At 58.9% G+C, this 25,372-nt stretch overlaps 3 protein-coding genes across 3 annotated transcripts in view; 1 reads left to right on the plus strand and 2 right to left on the minus strand.

The window, feature by feature from the left end:
• Positions 1 to 378: 378 nt before the first annotated feature.
• LOC122386767 (apolipoprotein D-like) lies at positions 379 to 1,345 on the plus strand. The gene has a single exon (XM_043376315.1). The coding sequence runs from the start codon at positions 379 to 381 to the stop codon at positions 1,045 to 1,047; it is 669 nt and encodes a 222-aa protein (XP_043232250.1). The 3' UTR covers positions 1,048 to 1,345.
• LOC122386789 (leucine-rich repeat-containing protein 9-like) lies at positions 1,243 to 5,520 on the minus strand. The gene has a single exon (XM_043376372.1). It carries the CDS (start codon positions 5,345 to 5,347, stop codon positions 1,715 to 1,717), a length of 3,633 nt encoding a protein of 1,210 aa, XP_043232307.1. The 5' UTR covers positions 5,348 to 5,520; the 3' UTR covers positions 1,243 to 1,714.
• A 1,522-nt stretch (positions 5,521 to 7,042) lies between these two features.
• LOC122386790 (protein PRRC2C-like) overlaps positions 7,043 to 25,372 on the minus strand; it is a gene marked incomplete at its 3' end in the record, with an annotated part of 29,071 nt that continues 10,741 nt past the window's right edge. Inside the window, exons 2-10 of the mRNA XM_043376373.1 lie at positions 20,324 to 20,465; positions 19,741 to 19,850; positions 18,402 to 19,409; positions 17,900 to 18,147; positions 15,696 to 17,635; positions 11,526 to 15,354; positions 11,094 to 11,144; positions 7,433 to 7,474; positions 7,043 to 7,218 (exon numbers count right to left, since the gene is read on the minus strand). Of these exons, the coding sequence (XP_043232308.1) occupies positions 7,043 to 7,218; positions 7,433 to 7,474; positions 11,094 to 11,144; positions 11,526 to 15,354; positions 15,696 to 17,635; positions 17,900 to 18,147; positions 18,402 to 19,409; positions 19,741 to 19,850; positions 20,324 to 20,410 (7,491 nt within the window). The remainder of the gene's footprint in view (positions 7,219 to 7,432; positions 7,475 to 11,093; positions 11,145 to 11,525; positions 15,355 to 15,695; positions 17,636 to 17,899; positions 18,148 to 18,401; positions 19,410 to 19,740; positions 19,851 to 20,323; positions 20,466 to 25,372) is intronic.

Here is a 25,372-nt window from a genome sequence, read left to right on the forward strand (position 1 = left end):
TCCAGGGCTGTCTTCAGTATAACATAGAGTAGTTACTCTAGCCGAGGGCCGGACGTCAGATCCAGATGGATGTGGCCAAGTTTGCCCACCCTTACGTAATTAGGTAATTACATAATTGGACGGACACGTGACCAGTCACCTGTGGGGGTGCAAAAGGTCAGCCCTGTGGCTCCGCACGCACCTATGACAGCTGTCATTCGCTGACATTTGACAGCTTGATAGCGAGTGACAGTTACCCCGTGCCTTTTTGACGTGCGTACATTTGGTGAGAGGGAAGTGGAGCATATACCTTTCCGCAACGTTCGACCCATCTGTCACAGACGTCGGCCGATATAAGCCCGGTGACAGTGGGGGGCGCCAGTCAGACTCGTTGCCGCCATGTCGCCACCACGTGTCGCTGTGCCGCTGGCGCTGCTATTGACGCTGGCCGCTCTGACGGCGGCCCAGCAGCGGTTCCCCGGCTCCTGCCCTCGCCCTCCGATCGTGCAGAAGTTCCAGGTGCGCCGCTACCTGGGCCATTGGTTCGAGTACGCCCGCTACTTCACCGTGTTCCAGCGCGGCCTGCGCTGCAGTCGCGCTGAATACTCGGACGCCGGCGAGGGGCGGATCGGAGTCGTCAACCGCGCCATACGGATCGCCGACGGCTCGACGACAGAGGCCCGGGGGCAGGCCGTACCGGTCGGACGTCCCGGCGAGGCCAGCCTGCGCGTCAGCTTCGACGGACAGCCGTCCAGAGGCACTGAGGCCAACTACAACGTCCTCGAGACCGACTACAAACGGTACGCTATTGTGTGGTCGTGCACCGACCGCGGGGTCGGCGAGCAGAAGAATCTGGAGAACGAGCAGCTTCTGTTTGTGCTGACACGAGCCAGAGTGCCGTCACAGAGGCTTTTGAGGCGTATCATGAGGCGCCTGCAGCGACTCGGGCTGAACACGGAAAAACTCATCAAGACCGATCAGGAAAACTGTTCAAAGTTGGATAAAATCATAGCTGGAAAGTCCCGGAAGGCAGCGATTCTGAAACTATGTTCCTTGAAACATCACTAAAGAAAAGTGTCTTGGGATGCTCTCCCACAGGCGTGAGACTAATCAAGACTTAGCTCAGACATCAAGACTGAGCTTCCGCATGCAGCGTGCCTGCCGAAGTCGTGCTTAGCCCCGCAGTCTGTCGGATGCCTGAGGGGGTATACTGTCCCGCATTACACCTGTGTATGCCGGCGCAGTGTGTGTTCCGGCGTTTTGGCCCAATGTATTCCAGGAATGTCGCTTGCCGTCGACGAAAATAGATGTCTTAGATAGATGTAATGCATTTATCATAATAAATATAGAACAGTTAGTTAAATAATTAATACATGTTTCTCTACGTACGTCAGTTTCGAACTTTCGATGACAGTGCTGAAAGCATTGACCAAGCATCGTCTAACACCGGCCTTTTCGCAGGGAAGCAGCCCTCCTATGCATAAACTAGACTGCCAGAGGATCCTGCCCTACGGCCTACACTATCCTACCCTATCCTATCTTGCCCGTCGCGTCTTATCCAATGTCTAACCACCTTCGACACCTTCCATCCAGTAGGTACGAGCATAGACGTATAAACCGGTCAAAGCGTGAATCGCTTACGTGCAACCTAAGCATCTCGCAAGAGAAGTTCTGCAACACAGCAGAACCATCTGCGAGCTCCGAAGTGAATTAGTGGCCAGAGCAGGTATGTACGCTACCGCGCCTCGTTGGGTCGGAATCCCCAGACGGTCTTCTGCGGAGGTCGCCACCAGACGCTGCGCGGCCCCATCAGGTCACCGAACGACCCCTCCTCGTCGGCCGAGTCGCCGTCTCCGAGCCCGTCGAGCGCCGGCCGGCCGCCAAACACGTCCGACACTGGCGATCCATCCAGCAGCTGCAGCGACGGCTGCGACGCGCACAGGATCGCCTGCCACTTGACGTTGCGCGTCAGCGGGTTCTTGTAGAGCGAGGCGCGCCGCAGCTCGAGCCGTCCGCTCAGTCGGGTCAGCTCCATCGGCTCGCTGAGTTTATTGTGCGCCAGGTAGAGAGCTCGCAGCTGCGGGGGCCACAGCGACGGGAGGCGACGGATGCGGTTGCTCTCCAGATGTAGAGCTCGGAGACTAGCCAGAGAGGCGAGCGTCTCGGCCGGCAGCGACTGTAGCTGGTTCCGGTCGGCTACTAGCAGCTGTAGAGACGAACAGCGCGACAGGCCGTCCAGCGCCTTGATCTCGTTGTCATGGAGGAAGAGCGTGGTGAGCGCGCGCATGACCGACAGCTGGAGCGGCCCCAGCTGCACCAGACCGTTACCGGCCAGAATCAGCACCTGGAGCGCCGGGAAACACGCCGAGCCCGCCGGTAGTGGTGGCTCGGCGCGCTCCCGCAGCCGGCGCACTGCGTTGTTGGTGAGGTTGAGCACTCGCAGCCGCGGCAGCCGCTGCAGGCCGGACAGCACGGTCAGCTCGTTGTTCTCCAGACTGAGACTGGTCACCTGCTGGAGGCAGTCGGTGGGAAGCTCCACCTGGCGCACGCCGCAGCTGGGAAGGTCCAACTGGGTGACGGAGCGCAGCTGCGCCGGTGCCAGAGTCTCCATCAGCCGGTCCTGGCTCAGCAGACCGCTGAGCGCGCGCACCGCCTCACCGCGCTCGTCGTCTCCGACGCTGGCGCCGTCGAGCATCTGCAACGGCCGACAGCGGTACACGGCGAACCGGCGGTAGTTGGGCTCGGCGCACACCGGGTTGCCCGAGGCGTCCAGCGCGCGCAGTCGGCGGCACGTGGCGATCGGCGTCAGCGCCGACAGCACCTTCAGCCGGCAGGCAGTCACGTACAGCTCGGTCAGCGCCGTCAGCCGCTCGACGCCGGCCAGACTGGACACCGGGTTTCCAGAGATGTCGAGCAGCTCCAGCAGTGGCAGCCCCACCTCCGCCAGTGACGACAGCGAGGTGACGGTGTTGTGGCGCACGCTGAGCGAACGGAGCTTCAGCGCCGGCGCTGGCAGACCCGTGAAGTCGGCCAGCTCGTTGAAGTCGGCAGAGAGATACTCGAGGTGTGGAAACGCCTCCAGCCCGCGCAGCGAGGTCAGAAGGTTGTCGTTCAGCGACAACCTCTGCAAGAACGGGACGTCCTTGATGCACTTGAGGTTCTGCAGCATCTGGCCGTCCAGACAGATGGCCGTCAGTTTGCGGGGGTCCAGTCGGCCGGTGCCCTCGGCTGGCGGCGCCGGCGGCGGCAGGCTCAGGTCGCCGATCTCCATCGGGCAATGCAGACGTCGAAACGTGGTGACGGCCGACTCCGGGTAGGAGAGACTCTGACCCTGCAGCTCCTGCAGGCCCGGCAGCATCACCGCCACCATCTGACACTGGCGCTCCTCCGGCACGCGCCACGGGTTGAACGTGATGTTCAGCTTCCGCAGCACCGGACTGGCGACCGACAGCCGGCGCAGAACCTTCGGCAGGTTCTCCAGCCGGTTCCAGGAGAGGTTCAGCGACGCCAGACTGGGCATCATCGGCAGCGCGGTCACGCTATCGATGTCGTTGAAGCTCAGGTCCAGCGTGGTCAGGTGGAGCATGTTGCGCAGAAATGCCACCGACTTGAGCTCGTTGAACGACAGGTCCACCTCGCGGAGGCAGGCGACGTTCTCCGAGCCGTCGATGGCCTCGATGCCTCTCCCGGAGAGCGAGACAGACGTGCCGCCGGGCTCGCCGGGACGCAGCGCCACCGTGGGGCTCCGCTCGGCGCGGCTCGTCGGCAGGCACACAGAGTTGAGCAGGTCGTCGTCCAGGCTCGAGCTGGCCAGACAGGTGAGCGGACGGTTATTGTACACCTCCCCGAGCGTGTACAGCAGGATGAACTTGGGCGCCAGGATGATCCTCCGACTGGCCAGCTCCTCGGAGTCGGGTCCGAGCGAGGTCGGCACGCGCGTCGGCACCGTCTTACCCTGAGGCAGCGCCAGCACCTGCACCAGCAGCGCCTCGCGAAAACAGCCAAAGTACTGGCGCAGCGCCGACTGAGGCCGACCGTCCGCAGCCTCGTCGCCATCCAGGTTTGTGCTGACCGTCACTTGGGTGATTATGTTGCCTTTGCATGCCTCCAGGATCCAGTCAATGTCTCGGGCTCTGTCCGTAGTCAGAAATCGGTCAAGCACGCGAGTCTGTTTGTCAGTCGCACTGCTCTGTACCATCACGTTCTCTAGGAAGCGATTGTTGACCTTGTACATCGCCATCAGGTGCACGTTCTTGGTGGCCGAGAGGGCGATCTTCTCGCGGCCGAGGTAGCGGTTGAGCGCCGAGACCCGGCTGCCGGCCGGCCCCTCGCCCACGTGCAGCTCCTCGCAGCGCACGTTACCTACGGTGCGGTACTCTAGCTCCAGCAGCGACTGCACGAGCTGTCGCCGCTTGACGAGCATGCCGAGCCGCGCGCTGCTGTGCGCCGCCTGTCCGCGCGCCACGCTCGTCACCCCGTCCATCCGGCGGCGGATCGCGCCGCGGAACGCCGCCAGCGTCTCGGCGGAGACGGGAGGCTCGCCGCCGTCCCCGGGGTCGGCCTCGCCGGCGGCGGCCACCTCGACCAGCTTGGCGTTGAGCTGTCGCAGCCGGGTGCCCATGGCGGTGAGGAAGGAGTGCCAGTCTCGGCGGAGGTGCGCCACCTGCTCCTGACAGCGCGCGGCTACGTGACGGCGCAGCGCGCGGTAGTAGACCAGCCGCGAGGCCAGGTGCTGTCGGGATGTGTACCGCTCGTGCTCCGTGATCGACACGCCGTCTAGAACCTGCAGTCGCGGCAGCAGCTGCACGCAGAACAGACGGAAGTTGCACAGACGCGTGCACGGCGCCGGCGCGTACATGGGGTCCTGCAGGTGGAGAGCGGTGAGTCGCGGCAGCTGCGCCAGCGCCGGCAGGTCCGTCAGCGGCAGCGGGTTGCCGCTCAGGTTCAGCCACTCGACACTCTCGCCCCAGTCGATCGCCTCCAGGCGGTAGATGCGGTTCTGGGCCAGGTTCAGCTCGCGCAGCGCCGGCAGCAGGCTGAGGTTGGCGATGGCGCCGATGCAGTTGTCGTCCAGCCAGAGCGTGCTAAGCGCCGAGCACCGGCTCAGGCCGTCGATAGCCTCGATCCGGTTAGAGTAGAGGTAGAGTTTCTCCAGACGCTCGGCATGGTCGAGGTGGGCGATGTTCCGCAGGCCGCACTCGATTACCCAGAGCTCCCGCAGCAGGGGCAGCGTCTCCAGACCGCGCAGAGAGGTCAGCGTCGCCTGACCCACGATTGTCAACTTGGTGAGGTGCGGATACCGGCTGCCGAGCGCTGTGAACTGGGGCACCTCGCCGAAAAAGAATTCGAGACATTTGATGGTGGACATAACGGATATTTGAACTACGGTTCAGCAGTCATGATTCCATTATCCCAGAACACTATAACACAATGACATTTTACGGAACAAAATACTTAACGGAAAATTAAATTATAAGTGCTATTGCATTTCAATGTTGGCAATACCAGCGATACCACCCTATACGCGGCAAGATACGCGGGCAGCGTAATTCGCCAAAACCCAAAACCTCACTTGTTCGAGGTAGACAGCGACAATTCATGTGCAGTCTATGGCAGAGCACCTCGTAAGTCATAAAGCAGCTGCGATGAACTGTAATAGAGGCCCTCGCTGTGAACATTGTAGGGTCGAGCACAGCTTATCACACGTTGGGCACCTCAAACCAACTAATTTACACCCCTAGGCGAGAGCGAGATAAGTAATGACGATGTGATGGATCCGCCCTTTTGTTTTAATGATGAAGTGTTCGGTTGCCCAATTTACTCAAAGACCCTGCCGATTTAGTGCGTTCCTCTGTTCACTCACTGCACTTTATTCAACGAAACACAAACAAAATATTTCTGTTTATTGAAATAATAGGAAATAAGATTTGAGCTTGAACTACAAGGTGGAATAACTCGTTAAGCCCTCTCGTGAATGACACATAACACCCATGATCCTGCGCGCGGCTCTCCACACCAAATAATAGCAGCCTGCAAACGCTCCGGGAACGACACGTCACGTCCAACACAATTTATTACCACTTCCCCGAAAGAAAGAGTACCACCAGTTGTTCGTCGACGCCGGCCAGTCACCGGGCGTCCGCTCTGTGAGCCATCACATTCTACATAGGCTAAAACCGGACGAGACACGGGGAGCGGAAACGGCCGCCCCTGGACGAGAGCGGCCTGTACACAAACGTGCGCGCGCGCGCGGCGGCGGCGCGGCACGGGCGGAGAGCGCCGCCCGGCCGGCCGGCTGCGCAGAATGCCCGGCCACCGGCCGCCACCTCGGAGTATTACCGCCAGTCGCTGCTCTGGTCGAGCTGAGGTCGCCCTGGGCGCGTCGGCTTCTCTGAGTTAGTGTGTACGTGAGAACGTGTCCGTGTGCGTGGGACGGCCGGATGCCCCCGCCGCGGAATTCCTGACTCGTGCAACAACCTAACGCCTCGGGCGGACTCCTCTCGGCAATCTCATTTGTTTCCTGCGGACGACCGGACGCCGTCAGGACTTCAGCGTACTGGAACGGACGCACCTCGGCGGCTCCTCGAAATGCTCGGGCTTCTCTTACAACGCAGCCGCCCGCCTGGCAGCTGCGCCGCCCTTCACAAATGCATGTCTTCTCTGTGCCAATCTACCCGTCAGTTTCACCCGGACTCGGCCGGGGCCAACCAGTCATGGACAGGTCGCTCGGCGGGTTCGAGAGAGTCCGTTCAGAAGTCGCGTCACTCTTTGTTTCGGCGAGCCCCGCCACTGTCGGTGACAGGTGGGACACTCGTAGGCAGACAATGACTTGTTCGTTTGAGGTCGATAACACATCCGCCGCTCACTTTTCCTCCTCCACTGTCGGGGCGGCGGGCGCGGGTTCGTCGGAGTCCGCAGTCGCCTCGGTCGCCGGCGCCGCCTCCGTGGCGGTCTCGGCGGGCGGCGGGGACGGAGGCGCCGGGACCGACTCGTCGGCAGTCGCCGGGGCGGGGGCGGGGGCGGGGGCGGGGGCGGGGGCGGGGGCGGGGGCGGCCGGGTCCGTCTCGCCGCCGGCTGCCGGCGCGGCGGCGGGGACGGGCTCGGCGACAGGGACGGGGGTCGTCTCCTCCCCGCTGGGTGCCGTCGGCTCCGATACGGGCGCCGTCTCCGCCGGACCGCCGCTGCTGCTGCTGTCCACAGGCGGACTCGGCTCCACAGACGGAGCGCTGCTCTTGGGCGCTGCCGGACAGAGAAACGGCGTCAGAAATGAAAATCCCACGGAATGCTCAGTCTCTGGGCGTGAATGGGGGGGGGGGGGGGGATACGGTAGTGTCTGAATTTGTACCACATTCAGCCGTTGTAGGGATTGATCAACAAATGTTAGCCCTTTTTGTTGTTTATTGGGGCTTAAGGGCGCGCCGACTACAAGGTCATTTTGCGCCCAAATCCTTACCTTCGGTCTTTGAGGTGTCTTGCGCGAAGTTGGTTGGTTTCGCTGAAAAGAAAAATAAGGTGTATAAGAGACTGTAAATAACAACGTATTTTGTTATTAACCTCAAAAGCTTAACCCGGCAGGCGGTGAGCCTCCCGGCCACCTTCCGCGCGGTGTGGGGAGGGGGGCATTTTTGCCCCCCCCCCGTATCTCCGAAACTACTGGATGGATCCGGAAAATTCAAACGGCGTTCGATAGCCCTGTCAAATGTGTCGAAGAAAACCAAATTTCATTGACCTCGGGGTCACCGATGACGTCACAGGTCAGGTCAAAGATGAAATGTTTCGCGGTTCACGGGGCTTCTAGGGAAAGCACCGAGTAAAACGCATTTTGTCGAAAATCAGCGATAGGGCGTCAGTTGTCTAGTACATATGTTGCTATTAGAGGTCACTGGTCATACCAGGTCAGGTCACAGGTCAGGTCACCAGAGGTCACCAAGGGTCACCACATGAACCCAACTTTACTAAGGTTGTGCGATGCATGTTTTATGGCCAGTTTTTCATTTCCAACTCAATGGTGTTGGTTATAAGACCATCAGGTACGGTTTAGGTCACTTTCTGGTGGAGGTCAGATCAAGGTCAGGTCAAAAAAGGTCAAATTTCAAAGTTGATATTTTTGCATAAAATGGGTATTGATTCGATGCAGCTCGTCACGGGGAGTCTAATGGTGGTCTTTGTTTTGCGCTACGTGGTCTGGAATTGCTAAAAATTGAGTTTGAAAATTTGACGTCATCAATTTTGAACAGTTTTTTCGCTATAACTTGGCCAAAAAAGAGGTATCGATCTCAAATTTGGTATGTAGATAGAAGGCGGTAGGGACTATCACATATTTTCCGTTTTTTTCGAAATTCAAAAAACTTTTTGGATTTTTCGGCTATTATATTCAAAAAATCTATTTTTTATTTTTGGGAGTCAAAAACCAAAAATTTCAAAAATCCGAGATAGCAGTTTTGTAGCCCTCCAAATTCTACACCTTTTATGTCTGAAACATTTTTCTTTATCTTTAAAGCTGTAGGCCTGACAGCTCTTCTCGCGAAACCTTTTTTTGGGTCGAAAATGGCAGAAATGACGTCACTCTGACGTCATTAGCGTCCAACCTATCATAGCCTTTGGAAAAATTTTTGGTCACAATGTGCAATAGCTGTTCACGGGAGGGTACCGAAAGTTTGGTGACGATCGGCGCAGCGGTTCTCGAGGTATATCGAAAAAACTAAAGGGGGGAATGCCCCCCCCCCCCACCGCCTGGAAGGTGAAGTCAAATATCTTTGTTCGTTGGAAGTAGAAAGCAATACATGCAATTTAAATTACAATTAGTGAAAATACGGACTGATCTGTACAGAGAAACATGAAATACGTAGGGTGAATGAAAAGTTTTGAGCCTAACATAGTTACAGGAGACGCAGATTAATGAAACTTTGGTCACATATTTTGCCACTATTGATATGGGTGGACACCAAATTGTGAGGTCCTAGCACTTTTTTCCTCACTTTTTAGCGCCTTGAATCATGCTATTTTGGGTAAGTGCTCGCGGTGTCAATGACGTCATTATTTTTTGTGAAGCGTCATCCAGTCAGTTTTTTCTTTAGGCTTAGAAAGAAAAAGACACCCGAAGGATGTCAATGCTGGTTAAGAGATTCAATTTGGGATACATTGGAAGGCTTAGTAATTGATTGTTTACATTGCAACCAGTGAAAAATACCCCGATTTATTGTCCTGGTGAAACACGACCAATTTTGTCAGCATTGCCCTTCTGATCTTCCTGATTTTCTAACATAAGTGCATCAGTGGGTCATCCTAGTAATGCCCAATTACAGTAAGACCCTTTGAAAAGAAGTGCACTTGCAAGACACCTCATTTATTTTCCCAATTACGGAACAGTTTCCTCTTTGTTGTGACTCTGACATTTATTTTTTCAGATTAGAGTAGAGACGTTCTTTCACTGACTCCACTGTTCTTCCCAAGCTGGATTGAAGTGAAACACCCACAGTTTATCATCGGTAGCGAAAAGTGACTTTAAATTCTCAGAATCTGCTTCAACTAGCGCCAAATGTCATTACACATCTCTCGCCGTGCTCTGCAGCAAAAAGCCGAGAGGCCCAATGAGCAGAGACCTTTCTCAAGTCATGCCCATTGGTAAGAATGTCGCCAGCTTGCTCCTGGGAGATGTCCATTCTTACCGCTATCTGATGAGCTCACAGTCTTGGATCCAGCATCCACACCCCAAGAGCAGGGTCAATGTTTTCGGATTTTCTCACATTCTACGGCGTTTTTTTATATTTGTTCATTTTGGACGCTGTTCCTGCCCTGCTTGAAATTAGCAGCTCAAACCTTAACAGTGTCGTATGATGGGCCACAACCAATAAGTTTAATTTCAGGTCCTTTTTAATTGCAGATGAAGGCATGGCTTTGAAATCGCAATACTTTATAAAAGCTCGGTTCTCGATTTTCTTCCTTTTCACCGAACGCGTAATCTTCTTCACTTTAACCCTATTAGTGGCAGGCTCCTGGCTACCCCTATTAGTGGCAGGGGGGGGGCTGTTTACGACCCCCCCTTGATATCTCGAGATCTAACGGGCCGATTTTCAAAATTCAAACGGCATTCGACTTCGCTCAACGTGATCTACATTTCTAAAAAATAAAAATTAAGAAAATGTCAAAAGGGGGGTTGAGGGGGGTAAAAACGGGCAAATTGCAGATACATTTTAGACTGTTTATCACGGCCAGGTTTCTGAACCAATCTTAACGCAACTTTTGCCGATCGATAGAGAATGAACCAGGAATTCACATGGATCCTAAAAATATGCATTTTCAAAAATCATAGGCGGATACAGATCATTGAGATTGGGGGTACACAAAAGGTATAGTAAATAAGGTTTTTGTTGGTACTGTTTCTAAAAAGGGTGGTAATGGTCTTGTTATGTTACAATTTTCTTATGAGAGAACGACTACAATTGTATTGGTCATGCATAGGCGGTGTCAGGGCACCTATGTTGGGAGGTAAAACATAACCCCCTTTTTTGGACGCCTGGATCCGCCTATTATAGCAAAAACGTGTCAAAAGAGGATGCACAATAACTTTGTATATGTTATCACATGATAAAACTGGTGCATACAGTTATAATACATCAGCATCGTGATCATCGCCCAAATGACTCGCTTCACGAATAGGACCCCCCAATTCCCAGTGCTCTGGAGCCGCCCTTGGTAAAGTTATGAACTTGAAATTTTCAGGGAATGTGCCCAATTTAGTTTTAGGAAAAGTCAGAAAATTTCAGCATCGTAGCTTCAGCGGTTTCGGAGATATTCCCGAAAAACCTGAGGGGTGGATGAAAACAACCCCCCTGCCACTAATAGGGTTAACGGGCTCTAAAAACGAAACGGAAAGGACTAGGACTTCAAAACTTGGTGTACACACCTAAAAATAGTGGCAAAATGTGTGACCAAATTTTCATTAACCTGCGTCACCTGTAACTGTGTTAGGCTCAAAACTTTTCATTCACGCCACGTACAAGCCAATGACAACTAGCCCACAAACACGCAAAGCGCGTTCTCTTCAGCAGCTTGACAGGCGGTTACGCACCTCCCCCTCATTCCCTAAGTCAATCGCCAGAAGAATGGCTCACCTTCTGAGCTGACGTTGCTAGCCGGTGGGGGGTTGTACGCGTTGGCTTTTGCTGAAAAAAATGAAAACACGTTAACACATTGAACTTTAAAAAGGCGCTCGTATCAATTATATGGGTACCGTGCGGATGACACTGAGACTTTGGTAAAAGCAAAACTAGTCTGATTCGAAATGGTCAACCCCGATATTACTCACAAGAACAAATTGAAAACTAAAAGTACGACTGTCAACCACGGTCACAAAACCGTAATCAAACCCGTGGCTATGGAGAATGGACTAAGCAGTACACATGACAACTAGCTAAGTACAAGGAGACCGGGCACAAGCTAACCTGAAATAATTGTACCATGGAAACCGGTCAAGTATAAAAAGTTACGGTCGGATCAGTACGTCAGCCGACCGATCCGTCCGTCCGTGTCGGCGCGCTACTCACCCTGCTGGTGGGCGGCGTTCTCGCTGCTGCGGAAGAAGCTCTGCGCCGACTGGAGCGCCGCCTCACGCAGCTTGGCCTGCTCGGCAGAGGTCGGGTTGGGCCGCTGCGGGCCGGCGCCGTGGCGCGGAGACTTGCTGCCGCCGCCGCCGGACGCCGCGCCGCCGGCCGGACGCTGGATGGGGTTCTGGTAGCGCTGAGGTGCCGTCGGCGGCATGCCGGCCACCGCCGGCGCGCCGGGCGCTCCGCCGACACCCACGCCGCGGAACTGAGACATCATCTGCGAGCGGGCGGCGGCGGCGGCCGCCACGGCCGCCGCGTTGGGCGGCGGCGCCGGGTACTGTACCACCGTGCCCGGCGGCACGGCCGGCTTGGGCGACAGCGGGTGCATGTTGGAGCCCTGCGGCCGCGAGCCGGGCATCAACGAGCTGTTCAGGCCGCTCGACATCAGGTTGCGCGCGTTCTCAGACTTCCACGAGGTGTTCTGCAGTCCGGCGGCGGCACGCAGCTGCTGGATGCCCAGGCCCACGTTCTGGGTCGACTGGCCCATGTTGTTGAAGCCCTGCAGACCGAACGACTGGACGGGGGCGGCCGGCGGCTGCTGCACCGAGCCGGCGCCCTGGAAATAGGGCGTCGTCTGCGTGCCACTGTAGAAGCTGCTGGTGGGTGTCACCGCCTGCTGGCGCGGCACCAGCTGGGAGCCCAGCATGTGCGGCCCCATGCCCTGGCTCAGCAGGTTCGGGTTGTACTGGAAAAACTGCAGCGACTGCTGGTGGTAGGGCGCGCCGCTGGGCTTGGCCGGGCCAGGCGCGGCCGAGGGTGGCGCGCCAGACGGTTTCACGCCGGCCGACATCAGTGAGGCGGTGCTGCTGATGAGCAGAGGGTTCTGTGGCGTCTGGTGGGCCGCCGGCTGGCCGTACGGCCCGCTCTGCGGTAACCGGTACTGCGGCATCAGCTCGGCCGACGGGCCGCCATGGCTCGGCGGCGGGGTCTGCATCAGCATCGACTGCTGGCTGTACGTGCTGGTGCCCATGCCGTACGGAAACTGCGAGTATTGCGCCGACGGCTGGCGCTGGCCCATGAGCGCGGCCGGCGCCGTGGCGTCCAGTTGGAACGGCTGGTACAGGCCGGGCGTCTGCGACTGCAGCGGCTGGCTGGAGCCGAACAGCACCGCTGGCGGCGAGGGCACGGCCGGGATGCCGCCCAGCTGCGCGGCCGCCGGCTGGAACATGCCGGCGCCGGGCAGGCCGGCCGTCACCGGGCCGGGCGCGCCGCCCACCACGCCGCCGGGAGCGCTGCACATGGTCAGACTGGCGGACGAGGCGGCCGGCGCACTGTGCAACTGCTGCGGCTTCACCTTGCACACGTTAGTGGACGCAGCGGACACGTCAGAGGCCGGCGCCTTGGTCGGCGAGCTGCTGGTGCTCACCGGCGCGGCGGCGAACGCCAGCGACACCACCGGCTTGTCGGTCCAGTCGGGCACCGGGGCGGCCACCTCCTTCTCGGCCGGCGGCTCACTGCTGGTCACCTCAGAGACCAGCTCCTCTGCCTGCTGCTCGGCCAGCGAGGTCGCCATCGCAGGTAGCTCGGCAGGCGTGTCCCATACCTTCTTTACCGAGGCGATCTTCATGTTGAGGTCGGCCGTGCCGGGAGACATGGCCGCGGGACTGGAACGAGAGGCCACCGGAGTCGGCAGCGACTTGTCGGCCAGCAGTGGCAGGTCAGAGTCGAACTTAAACTCCAGCTTGATCTCGCGAGTCTCCTCGCTCTTGAACATCAGCGGCAGTTCGATGGGACCCGGCTTGGCTCTTTTCTCCGTCTCTGTCGGTTTGACGGGTTCGGTGCGGTGCGCGGCAGGTTTCGGCGCGCTACCCGTGTTCTTGTAGTTGGTGTTCTCGAATATCATGGTCTTGGTGGGCACACTGGAGCCGTCGAAGGTGGTGGCGTCGAGCGTGGCCTTGCGCTCGGCGGCGAACCCGGCCCCGGGCACGTCAGCGGCGTCGAACAGCTGGCTGGGCGCCGCCGGGTCGACGCTGCTGAGGTGTCCAGGACCCGAACTGCCGCGCAGAGAGGCCGTGATCGGCTTGTCCCAGGCGTTGACGGCGGGCGCCGGCGCCGGCACAGAGTCCTTGATGCCGAACAGGTCGGCCGAGTCGCTGTCGGGCAGGGTGCCCACCGGGCTGGCCGAGGCCGGCGGAAGGTCGGCGGACTGCTTCTGCTGGAGGCGACTGTTCTCGCGCTGCTTGGCCAGCCGCGGCGGCAGCTTGCTCTGTCGTGAGCGCTCGTACTGCTTTCCGCGGGTGGCGGCATTGGCCTCCCGCTCGGCGGCCCGGCGGGCGGCGCGCTCCTCACGCTTCTGCGCCTTCAGCTGCTCCTCCTGCAGTGCCTTCTGCCGCTCCTTCGCCGTCTTCTTGCTGAGCACCTCCTGAAAGCCCTCGGTTTCCTGAAGCTGGTCAGCCGACACGTCTGGGTGGTCGTCCACAATCACTACACTGCCCGAGTTTAGGTCGTAATTCTCGAAGCCATTCTTGTTCTTTTCGGAGGCCTTGTCGACCGCTGCCGCCGCCGCCGCCGCCTTTTTACTGGTAGCGTCAGCTAGCGCCTGCTGGGCGCCAGCGGCGTCGTTCAGCTTTATCTCATCCACCCTGGCGACGGTGGCACCGGCATCGGCAGGCTTGCCCGCCTTGTCGCCGGCGGCAGGCGCGCCGCGCCGACCACCGTCTCCGCCGCCGCCGCGCCGCTCCCGCCGCGGCGGCTCGGCCGCCCGCTGTCCGGAGCTCCTCCGCCCGCCGCGGCCCTCCTTGCCGGCCGCGTTGCGGGCCCGGCGTCCCTCCGGGTTGCTGCTCTCCGAGGCAGTCTCCCACTCGCCCTCCTCGTTGGTCTGCTCGGAGGTCTGTTTGGTGAAGGCCGGCCGGCCGGCGCCCGGCTCGGCGGCCGACTGCCCGTTGGTGGCAGCCGGCGGAGCGGCGCCCCGGCCGCCGCCGCGCCCTCCGCGGCCGCGGTAGGCGCCACGGCCGCGGCCACCGCCCTCCTGGTGGTCATCCCGCTCGGCGCGGTGCCGCTGGAAGCGCGGCGGCACCTGGTCGTACCGGTTCGACCACTTGCCCGTCTTGCTGTCGCCGTTCTGTTCGTCAGCCGGCGGGTACTGGCGCTGGGAGCGGTACTCGCGCGACCGGCCGCGCCCGCCGTCGCGGTACCGACCGCCCTCGTATCCGCCACGGTCGTAGCCGCCCCGGCCGCGCCGAGACGGCTCCCCGCGTGGAGCATATCCACCGCGGTCACCGTGCGAGCGCTCCTCGCCGTCCTCACGCGGCAGCCGCTTGTCGCGGGCTCCCTCCGACGATGCCGCCTTGTCGCGCCCTCCCTGGCCGTTCTCTCCTGTCTGCTTCTTTGCCTCCTTCTCTCCCGCTTTCTCAGTCTTCTCTCCGCTCTCCTCCTTGCTGTCTGTCGCGGGCACGGGCGGAGTGGCGGACGGCGGCTTGTTCTCCACCTCCGCCTTCTTCTCTCCCTCGGGCGCCGGTGAGGGCGTCTGCTCTGTTTTACCGGCAGTAGCTGAGGTCGTCTCCTCGTCTCTCGCCGGCGGATGGCGGCGCTGGTCGCGTCCCTTGCCCGGCTCGCTGCCGTCCTGGCGGCGCGGCCGGCCCTCCTTGTCGCCTCTCTGTCGGTCGCCGCCGCGATCACCGCGTTCGCCGCGTTCGCCGCGCTCACCGCGTTCGCCGCGCTCACCGCGTTCGCCGCGCTCACCGCGCCGGTCGCCGCGCTGCTCGTACCGTTCGTACTTGTCGTACCGCTCGTACTTGTCGGGCCTTTCTCCCGCGCCGCCACGGTCATCCTGCGAAAGGAAACGGGAGTTAAAGACATATCCGAGTAATGCGCATTCGCGAATCGCAATAGTATAACGTCTAACTTAAGCAAATGGAAAATAAAAGCCGAATGTAATCACGCAACAAACTGTTAAATGAGCAAATACGGAAGAAAAACCGAACGCAAATACGCGACAAACTGCTGGCTATGAAAGAAGCGTAAATCATTATAAATCGAACAAAAGCGATTATTGCGTTGCATCAAATGTTGCGGCCTAATGCTTGACAGTCGACTACCAATCTGAGTGACAAACGTGCGACAAATGAGTGACAAGCCCATCCATCCAATACCGAGACCAACCGTACTCACCCGCCGCGGCCTCCTGTCCCTCTTGTCGTACTCGTAGCCGGTCTGGTGGGAATACCGGTCTCCCTCCCAGCCGCCCCGACCGCCGCCCCGGCCCCCTCTGACGGCATACCGGCCACCGCGGCCCCTGCCCGGGTACACGGCCAGGCCGCGCCGGCCGGCGCCGTCCCCGCCAGACTCGTGCCGCCCGCCGCGGCCGCCCTCGCCGGCGTCCTGGCGCGCGCCACGGCCGCCGCTCCGCTCGCGCCGTTCGGGCGGCCGGTCGGCCGTCTCAGCGGTGGCGGCAGGAGCAGCGGCCGCCGGCGCTGGCTCCGACGGCTGGTCCGCAGCAGTCGCAGCGGCCGCCGGCGGCGTGGGAGCGGCCCTGGGCGCCGGAGCAGCCTCCTCGGTCGGCGTGGGCTTGGGCTCCGGAGCAGCGGCCGTCGGAGTGGGCGGTGTCGGCGCCGGGGAGGGTTTCTCCACCGGAGGCGAGGGTCTGTTCGCGTCACGCGCCGCCCACGCGTTCTTCGGGGGCGCTGGCTTGTCCTCGTCGGCCGTCGACTGCTCCGGCTCTTTGGCCAGCGTCAGCGGCAGCTTGACTGGCTCCTGTTTGAGCGCCGTCATGCCAGAGCTGGGTGCTCGCTCGCGCTCAGCAGCCTCGAGCCTTTCTCTGGTGAGGAGCGGCACAGGGCCGTGGTGGCGCGTCTCGCGGCGCTCGTGGTGCGACTTCTCGTGGTGCTCGCCGCGCGACTTATCGTGGTAGTCGCGCCGCTCGTGGCCGCCGCGCCCCTCGTGCTGATCGCGGCGGTCGCCGCGCTCCGGTCGCGCGTCACGCTTGTCGTGGCTGTTCCGCCGGTCGCCGCCGTGGTGATCACGCCGCTCGGGATGTCCGTCCCTGCGGTCGTGGCCGCCGCGTCCCTCGCCCGGCTCGCGACGGTCTCTCTTCTCGTGGCCGTCACGTTTGTCCTGGTAGGGCTCGCGACGCTCGCGGTGCGGCTCCCGTTTGTCTCTGTCCGTGTCCCGTTTCTCTGACGGTGCGTCTCTCCTGTCCGTGTGAGTGTCACGCCGGTCACTGTCGTGGTCGGCGCGCGGCTTGCTGCTGCGCCAGCTCTTCTCTGCGTCGGCCGGCCGGCGTTCGCTCTTCTCACGGCGCCAGTCGCTGCCAGTCTGCTCCTGGTCAGGTTTTGATGAGTCGGTCGGTTTGGACGGCGGCTCGTCACGCTGCGACTGCACCTCGCTCTCTAATTGGTCCGCCCACGAGGTGCCGTAGTCATACTCCTCCGTGGCGTAGTCGGTCAGGGCCGAGCCGGTCTTGTCGTCACTGGTCTGGGAGCGCTCGGACCGCTCGGAGCGATCACTACGCTCGGGCCTCTCCGGTCTCTCAGGCCTCTCGTCGAATGGGTCGCGCTGCACGGTCACCTCTGGCTGCGTCGGCCTGTCGTGGTCGGTGCCGCTGCCGCGCCGACCGCCGCGCTGGTACTCGTCCTGGCGGCCTCCGCGGCCGTCCTCCCGTTCGTAGTAGTCAGGCGGGGGCCGGCCGCCACGCCGGTCCGCGTCTCGGCTCGGCGGCCGCTCGTCGTATCCTGACCAGCCGCCGCGTCCATCACGACCGTCGTACCCGCCGCGGTACCCTCCGCCGCCTGACTGCTGGCGCTTGAAGCGCGGCGGCAGCACCGACTGGAACTGGCGAGAGAACTGCGGCGGCGCGTCCTCCTTGCCCGACGGCGGCGGCCGGCCCTCGGGCTCGTCGTCACGGCCGCGCGAGCCCTGGCTGCGCTCGAAGCGCGCCTCCTCCTGCTGTCGCCGCTGGCGCGCGCGCTCCACGGCCACGTTCACCTCGTCCGACTGGCGGCGCTTCCAGGCTTCCTCGTCCTCGGCGCCACGGCCACCCGGGCCCGGCGGACGCATACCCGGCATGAAGCCGCCCATACCGCCGCGCATACGCATGTGTGGCGGCATGAAGCCTGAAAAAGAGAAACAAAGTCACAAATGGACGCATCTGGAAAGTCTAGACTAGCGAGATGCCGACAAAAAGTGCCGAAATTTGAAAAGAATTTCACACATTTCCTCTGTCGAGAGACCATTTCCCAGAAACTAGCTACGCATTTACAGAAAAGTTTAAAGAAAAGTTTGCCTAATGCGTTTGTGAATCACTCAAGTCCACCGCCACAGCTTTAAGCCATGTCCCTCCTGATCTCCCTTGCTTCGCAGTACGCAGCGGTACTGACCGGGGTGCGGCGGCGGCCGGTAGTCAAACGGCGGCGGTCCTCCGGGCCCGCCCCAGTGCGGCGGCCCGTGAGAGCGCGGCGGCGGCGGCCCGTCCGTGTGCGACGGTGGCGGCCGGTCGCGCTCACGCTCCCACTGCTGGTCGCGGGGCTCTCGGCCGCCCTTAGGTGGCGCCGAGCCGGAGCCGGCCCGGCCACCGCGCCGCTCGTCATCCGGCTCGCTCTCGTCATCGGAGAATGTCAGCTTCTTACTGCGGACACACGGTGGACATAAATGGTCAGAGGATCGCCAGGCTACAGAGCGACGGCGACGACGGCGAGTGGGTAAGGAACATCACACAGGAAACCCCGATTATAAGATCCCTCGATTATAAGCTGCAAATGGGCTGAGCGAAAAGATAAAACCAGTACATCATTCATGCATTACTTTATCCTACTCTATGTATTGACGCGTAACGTATTAAAACATGCTATTTACTCCCATGCAGAAAGCCATTTCACTCACTTGTAGTCGACTTCGGCAGTGTTTCCGGCCCAGCCGTCGTCCCGCTTGTTGGCGATCTCGTCGAAGCTCTTGAGGTCCTCAGCCTTGATGATGGGTCGGTGGTCAGTGAGTGGCGGCCGCGGCTCGCCGCGCTGGTCACGGTACATGCCAGGTCGCGGCGGCATGCCGCCCGGCGCCGGGCCGCCCGGGTAGCTCGGCGGGTAGCCGGGGCCGGGGCCCGGGAAGCCGGGACGCATCATGTAGGGCGGCATCATGCCGCGGTAGGGCGGCGGCATCGGACCGCCCATGCCCATCATGGGCGGAGCCATGGGCCGCATGGGCAGGCCGGCCGGGCCCAGCGGGGCAGGAGGCGCAGGCGGGCCGGCCGAGCTGGTGGAGGCGGCGCCCTCCGCCCGTCCAGACGCGGCAGTGGCGCCGGTGGGCGGGCCCGGCTCCGGCCGGCGGCCGCCGCCCTGCGTCCAGCTGCCCTCGGTGGTCGGCCGCAGGCTCGGACCGGCCGGCGGCTGGCCGTCCGGCGCGCTGCTCGCCGAGCTCGTCCCACCCGCACCCGACGCCGTCCCCGACTGCTTCTTCTGCGCCGCCGCATCGCCGCCCGCGTCGCCGGCCGCCAGCGAGGGGAACTCCTGCTGGAAGTAGGGCGACTGGTGTGCCAAGTAGGAGGGCGCGGGCCCGGCGTCGGGCGGCCCGGAGGTCACGTTGCTCCAGGATTTTTCGGAGCCGGGCAGCCCGGCACCGCGAGCCACCGCGGCGGCGGCGGTCGGCGGCGGCCCGACGGGCGGCGCGGCCACCGCCGCCGCCGCTGTGGGCGGTGCTGCAGGGGGCGCCGCCGGTGCCGCCGGCGCCGGCGCCGCTGCAGCAGCAGCAGCAGCAGCAGCAGCAGCAGCTGGGGGCGGCGCACTGCCGGACGACTCCGCTCCAGTACTCGACTGCTCCTTCGAACCCCATCCTGAGCCCCCGGCTGGCACAAGGTTGATATTAGGGTCGTTTCCGAAGTTCTCCGATTTCAGGCTGAAATATAGAACATTGAAGTTAATACGCATGCAATCAAGTGATAAGCAAATCACAATGCGCTCTTTAATCCAAACCACAACAACCGGCATTGCATTTTATGTAGGATAGCGTCTACTTTACGACAACACATAGTAACCCACAACAGCTGTCAACTGAACAGTCACCGCTCCAAGAAACCCAACAATTCTCCCACAAAGAGCAACACCCGAGAAACACTCTACGCGCTGACAGACTTAACAGCCAAACGTTGAACTCGGCTACCGCCGAAGCTGCGGCGCTATTTTTACACATCCGCCCGGCATCCACCCGGTACGCAACGGTCCCTTACCTTGGCAGGTTAGGAGGAGGCGGGATCCTGCGCGTCGGCACAACTTTACCCAAACTCTGGAAGCCATGCTTGGTGATCGGTTGGCGCGGCTGGATATCGACTGGCTTTCCCTGCGACGCACCGGAAAGGGGCCGTCAGGGGGGAGGGGGAGGGACGCGGACGGCCTTCCGTCTACTGACAGCCGGCAGTCCACTATCACGGAGCCAACAACGGCCAGTGCCGGCAACCGGCTAGCCGAAAGTCAGAGACGAAGCAACAACTCACTGCAGCGCAAACGGCTCTTGGCATCGGAGAAGATCATAGACGGACAGGCCGAGGCATGAGTATGCTTTGAACGTTACTTTACATAACACATTGATCTAATGGGTTCACGAGTAAACATATTTAATAATTGTTGACTCAACGTCAGACATTATCAAGATCGGCACATAGCTATTTCTTCTAACGCGAGTGTTTATTATTAAATGACAGCGGTATTGGTCCGTAAGATACTTCAACTTCGAACAGTTTTGAGAGGCACCATAACATGATAGAAACACAAGTGATTCCAAACATGCGCATACTGACCAAATAAACCACTCACCTTAAACAGATCATTAATCTTAACCGCCGAGTATTTTGACTTGGAGTTCTTGTCCCCCTTGCTTTGGTTCGCTGACACACCTGACATTATGCCCAGCGGCTCTCATTTAGCTGCTGCTTTTCTCAATGGAACGCCCCAGCGTCTGCGGAGAGAACAGAGACACGCCCGGTCAATATCCGTCGGGTAGAGCTGTGGCTGCGAGAGCCGGTCGGAGAACGGAGCGGGAGAAGTCAGCCTGCGAGAGTTCTCAGTTCTCACAGTTCGGGCCTCAGCTCACCACAGACGTGGGATTCCCTGTTTATGGACGGAAAGGCGGCAACAAAATGGGACGCGCGGCGTATAAATAACGGATCTGTTTGAGTTTAAAACTATGATGCTCTTCGGAAAAACATCCACCGAGAGAGGCATTCAAAGCACCACCAAGGTCTTCTCAGACTTCTTTACATCTGATGCGGAGGTCTACGACACATAAAAAATAAATAAAGAACGGGCGGAGTGGGATAATCGATGTTCCATCTCGATACCCGAATGTCAGCAACTTCGATTTAACACTGTTCCGGGCATGATTGCATCATTACAGTTACAGAAAAGTCTCCGTAGTAATGCCTTGGCGCAAATGAATTACCACCAACGACATTAGGAGGTCATCTGGCATGCTCTGATTGAACACCCACGCACTCCCGGCCCGCAAATAGCTGCCGAACAAAAAGGCCAAGGAGCCGAACAAAGACGAGAGTACACAAAGGCTCCGAAGATACCAGCTCGGGAGTCCGTCGGGACGGTGACCCAGTGGCCAATTTACGCCGGTCGACACACGACACCCACCACGTTGTATGTACACTAGCCGTCCTAGCGGCCACTCATACTCAGCCCGGAGCGCACCTCATGGTGTGCGGTGTAAGCTGAGGCGAGGTGTAATTACTGCCGCACGGCTATACACAGCTGCTCCCTAAGCACACACTGAAACACAGGTGGATCGCGCCGAGTCGCGCAGCTCACTGACACACCGTGCTCCTATGCCTCCGATCACACACTACCCTGCAGTGCTTCCCACGGCAGCGACGGCGGCGGCGGCGGCGCCCACTCAGCGCACCGTCCCGGTAGTGGGGGCGGGCACGGTCGGTCGGTGCTCCTCTGACGTCATTCGCACGCGCCACCGACCGCCATCAGACGGCGACGATTGGGAGGGGCAGGTGGCTGCACTGTGACGTCACGGCCACGCGCGCGCTGAGCAGCAGCAGCCGGGTTCGCATCCACTCGCACCCGCCTCCGCCTGCCGCTGACTGTGGTGACCGGACACAGCGGGGCGGCCGGGGGCGTGCCGGCGACTCAGGTGCGTGCGGCCGTGCATGGCGTGTCGCGCGACGGACGGCACCTGGACGACGGCCATCGGTGCCGACGGCCGGCCACGCCCTGCTCCTGTCCCCGCCCGGCCATCAGCGCCCCGCCCAAATAAACAGGCGCGCGCGCTCCCCTCCCCCACTCCGTGCGCCCCGCTCTCAGTCCCAACAGCCGCGGGAGCCGGGCGCGCTCCTTCCCCGGCACCGTGTGCCCCTGTTCCAGCCCCGGGGGGAGGCGGGGATGGAGAGGTGCGAACAGCGGTTTACCAGAGCTGGCCGAGGAGGAGCCTGTCATACACACTGAGTCAGGGAAAGTACAAACGTCACAGGCAGACTCAGCAGGTAAGTAAGCCTGGCGATGGCTTACTACCGACACAGCGTCGCCAATTGAAACCTACGCCGGAAACGGTCATGTAACGATTTCCTGCACCCTTGAATGAAAACACGGTTCCATAAAACTACTTCAACAAAAAGGCCAACGACGTCAGCGAAAGGAAGGTGTCGAAGCAGCAAATGAACTCCTTTTACCCGCCCCCGAGCGTCACCTTTCCTCATCATACCGTCCTTCGTTCGTATGCCGCAACAGATGGCCGGCCAGACCATCACTTTCCGTGACGGCGAGGTAAAATATTGCCACTGTATGCATTAACACAGGCACAGACAACTCCCAGCCCACAACGCAAAACGATAATGCACATTCCTGTGTGCCACTTCATTTCATATCACGTGTCATTGCTCCGACCCATCAGACACGTGAAGACTTAAAGTCTGGCATCTTAGTCGTCAAATCACATAACCCAACAGCGCAGTCCGCCCTCATCCTTGCCGGTCACTGCACTCGGGCTGAGAAAATCCGATCTGGTAACCGTTCTCGGGGCCGCGCCGTGCGCCGCATACTACCGCCCACATCAGTGTGACCCAGAAAGTCGACGGCCGGGCCGAGCGGTACGCTCGGCCGCGCGCAGCCATCTCAGAGACGAGCTGCGAGCAACGGGACCGGCCGGTCGTGCACGTTGTCACAGCCGCTGCAGAGCCGTCGCGTTAGTACCTGTCCCGGCGCGCGGACGTGAGACGCAGCCTGCCAGCCGTGAACACGGCATGCAACGGCGGGGAGCTGGCGGCACCGGTAACGACGGTCTGATCGGACCCGTTTGGCTTTACACACCGAAATGGCTCTGCGCACGAGCCAGCTGGCTCGACACGGAAGAGTTGCATAATAGTGGCTGTCGGTTAAGACCGCCATCCACCCGATATAATGAGTAAGTAAAAGGGTAACCACCGCCCTGCCATTCAGGGTCAGCAGCAGTGGCAGCGGCAGCTGAGCGCGGCGGGTTGCGTGGGCTACCGTTTCTGCAAGGCGTAGCAATGGACAGCAGTGCAGGGCGGGGTAGGGCTGTACGGCGCCCGGTGTCGCGCGCATAATTCCACTAGCCCCAGACGCCAGACGACTTTAGACCGTCTCCCACCTCCCTCAAGGTCTCACGGCGCGTCCTTACTACACCAGAAGGACGGACGGGGCTGGCGCGGCTGAGAACAGTGCCGTAAACCGGCCTCTGAGTCACTGACCGAGCAGCGGCCCGGCTCGGCTCACCGCCGACCAGCTGGCCGCGCTCACACCTGGGTCCGAACCGTCGCCGCCGCCGCCGCCGCCGCGTCCGAGCGCACACCCGGCGCGGCGCGGCGGGGATCGCCTCAGACGCCGAGTGGTGGACAGCCGAGGTATCCAGAGGAGCACAGTTTTGGAGCACCACCCTGCCGTTCGGCCCGTGATCGATCTAGAGCTTTGCGAAAAAAAAACACCGTTTGCCCGTGACAACAGAAAGCCGACGATAGGGTAGGGTGGGGTGAAGTTGTTTAAACATATTTTTATGTCTTCTCTGTCGTACGAAGTTCCAGCTCAACCGTGGATGAAGAAAAACTGTTTCAGTAGCGCAAATGTCACTTGCTTTCGCCATGCAAGCCTCATTTTTGGACGAGCCGAGCAGTACCTTGAATAGCATAGCCTCACATTTCCACAAAGTCACGGTGAGTTTAAATTGCACCACCGTGGGGTAATTTGAACATGCTGCCTTTACGTGCCACAACAAAACGATAATCTCGCCAGCACCGAAGTTGTTTGATCCATAAACAAATGGGCAGAACAATTCTAAGCACACCTTCACTTTAAAAATCAACACAACAACAAAAATAACAGTTGCAGAGCATCAATAGTTATTTGCATGTCCCATTCGAAATTGGTTGGACAAAGGTATCAGACTGTACAACATAGGACGATAGCTTGCTACACTTCAGCATTTTTATCAAGTAACCGTGAATATAGTTCGTTTTTCTTAAGTTTGCCCCTCACTGTAAACGTCTTTTTGAACATAGCACGAGAATTGCTAGCTGAATTACTGAGAAAACTGGTTGGCGCACACTGATTTGACAAGATTTCACAGACGATCAATTTCATCAAATTTATTTACGTTTTCACAGACTCGTAAATCGTATTTGTCAATACCTACAGCCCCACAGGGATAGACAACTTCTCAGGAATTATGTCTGAACTAATGAATAAATTGCACGGGGTTTAACATAACGTTAAATCGTCGGTGTTCAAAACTTATTTTTGAAAATATTATTCATATCTACAATACAATGTGCGCTAACCAGTTTTCTCAGCAATTCAGCTAGCAATTCTCGTGCTGTGTTCAAAGAGACGTTTACAGTGAGGGGCAAACTTAAGAAAAACGAACTATAGCACTGATTGGCGAATGGAAAGCTTAGTTAAGATCTCAATATAATGAACACTTTTCGGCTAGTAAAATTACATTATAATCAATTTACATGAGTTTTAAGTGTTTATTACTGCGTAATTTTCGAACCTATTTGGACAAATGGCTAACTTGAAAAAACTCGTTTCTTCCCAGTACAATTAAACTAATAAATGAACTGCCACAGAACTTGAGAGAGACTAGAACTTTATTCTCATTTAAAAAACATCTCAAGTCTCACTTACATATAGAAAAACCACCAAAGTTAAAAGTATTATATAATATATTTATGGTTCCAAAATGGAAAATACACTTCTAACACGTCTAAGGGTTGGGATGTCAGAGTTAAAATCCCATTTATTTCAAATACAAAAAACTGAATCTCCATATTGCAACCACTGTCAAGGCAGAACTAACGAGAACACAGGACATTACTTACTAAAATGTCCAAAGTACACACAAGAAAGAGAGAGAATGACAAACATAATAAATGGTATAACAGGCATTGACATACACAATTTATCACAAAAGGAACAACTAGACTTCATACTACACGGTAATACGGTACGACCCAGGGACGAATTCGAGGTAGCACGAGCGGTGTACCAATTCATCCATGCCACCAAACGTTTTGCCTCTCCTTCCCATCCTGCCACCTATCCCTAGCGCCCAGTCCTTTGACACCGGTCGTCACAGAGCGCTGCCCTCGGCGCCGGCGCCTGACATCTATTGAGAGCGGTCTGCGCGGTGGCGCGCAGCGGCTGCGAGGCTGTGGGCGGCACCCAGTGTGATTGTGCGGACTCGAGAGGCGCCCCGAGTTAAGTGCTCCGGCACTTTTGCGCCAATCGAGGCGACACTGATTGTCTGTTTCGAATGAATGTGTTAAATATATGAGATGAGATGAGATGAGATGAGAAAATCAACGAAAATGCTGGAAATTGGAGTTTGGACGGATA

Source organism: Amphibalanus amphitrite, unplaced genomic scaffold, assembly GCF_019059575.1.
Source record: "Amphibalanus amphitrite isolate SeventyFive unplaced genomic scaffold, NRLGWU_Aamphi_draft 000262F_arrow, whole genome shotgun sequence".
Lineage (NCBI taxonomy): Eukaryota > Metazoa > Arthropoda > Thecostraca > Balanomorpha > Balanidae > Amphibalanus > Amphibalanus amphitrite.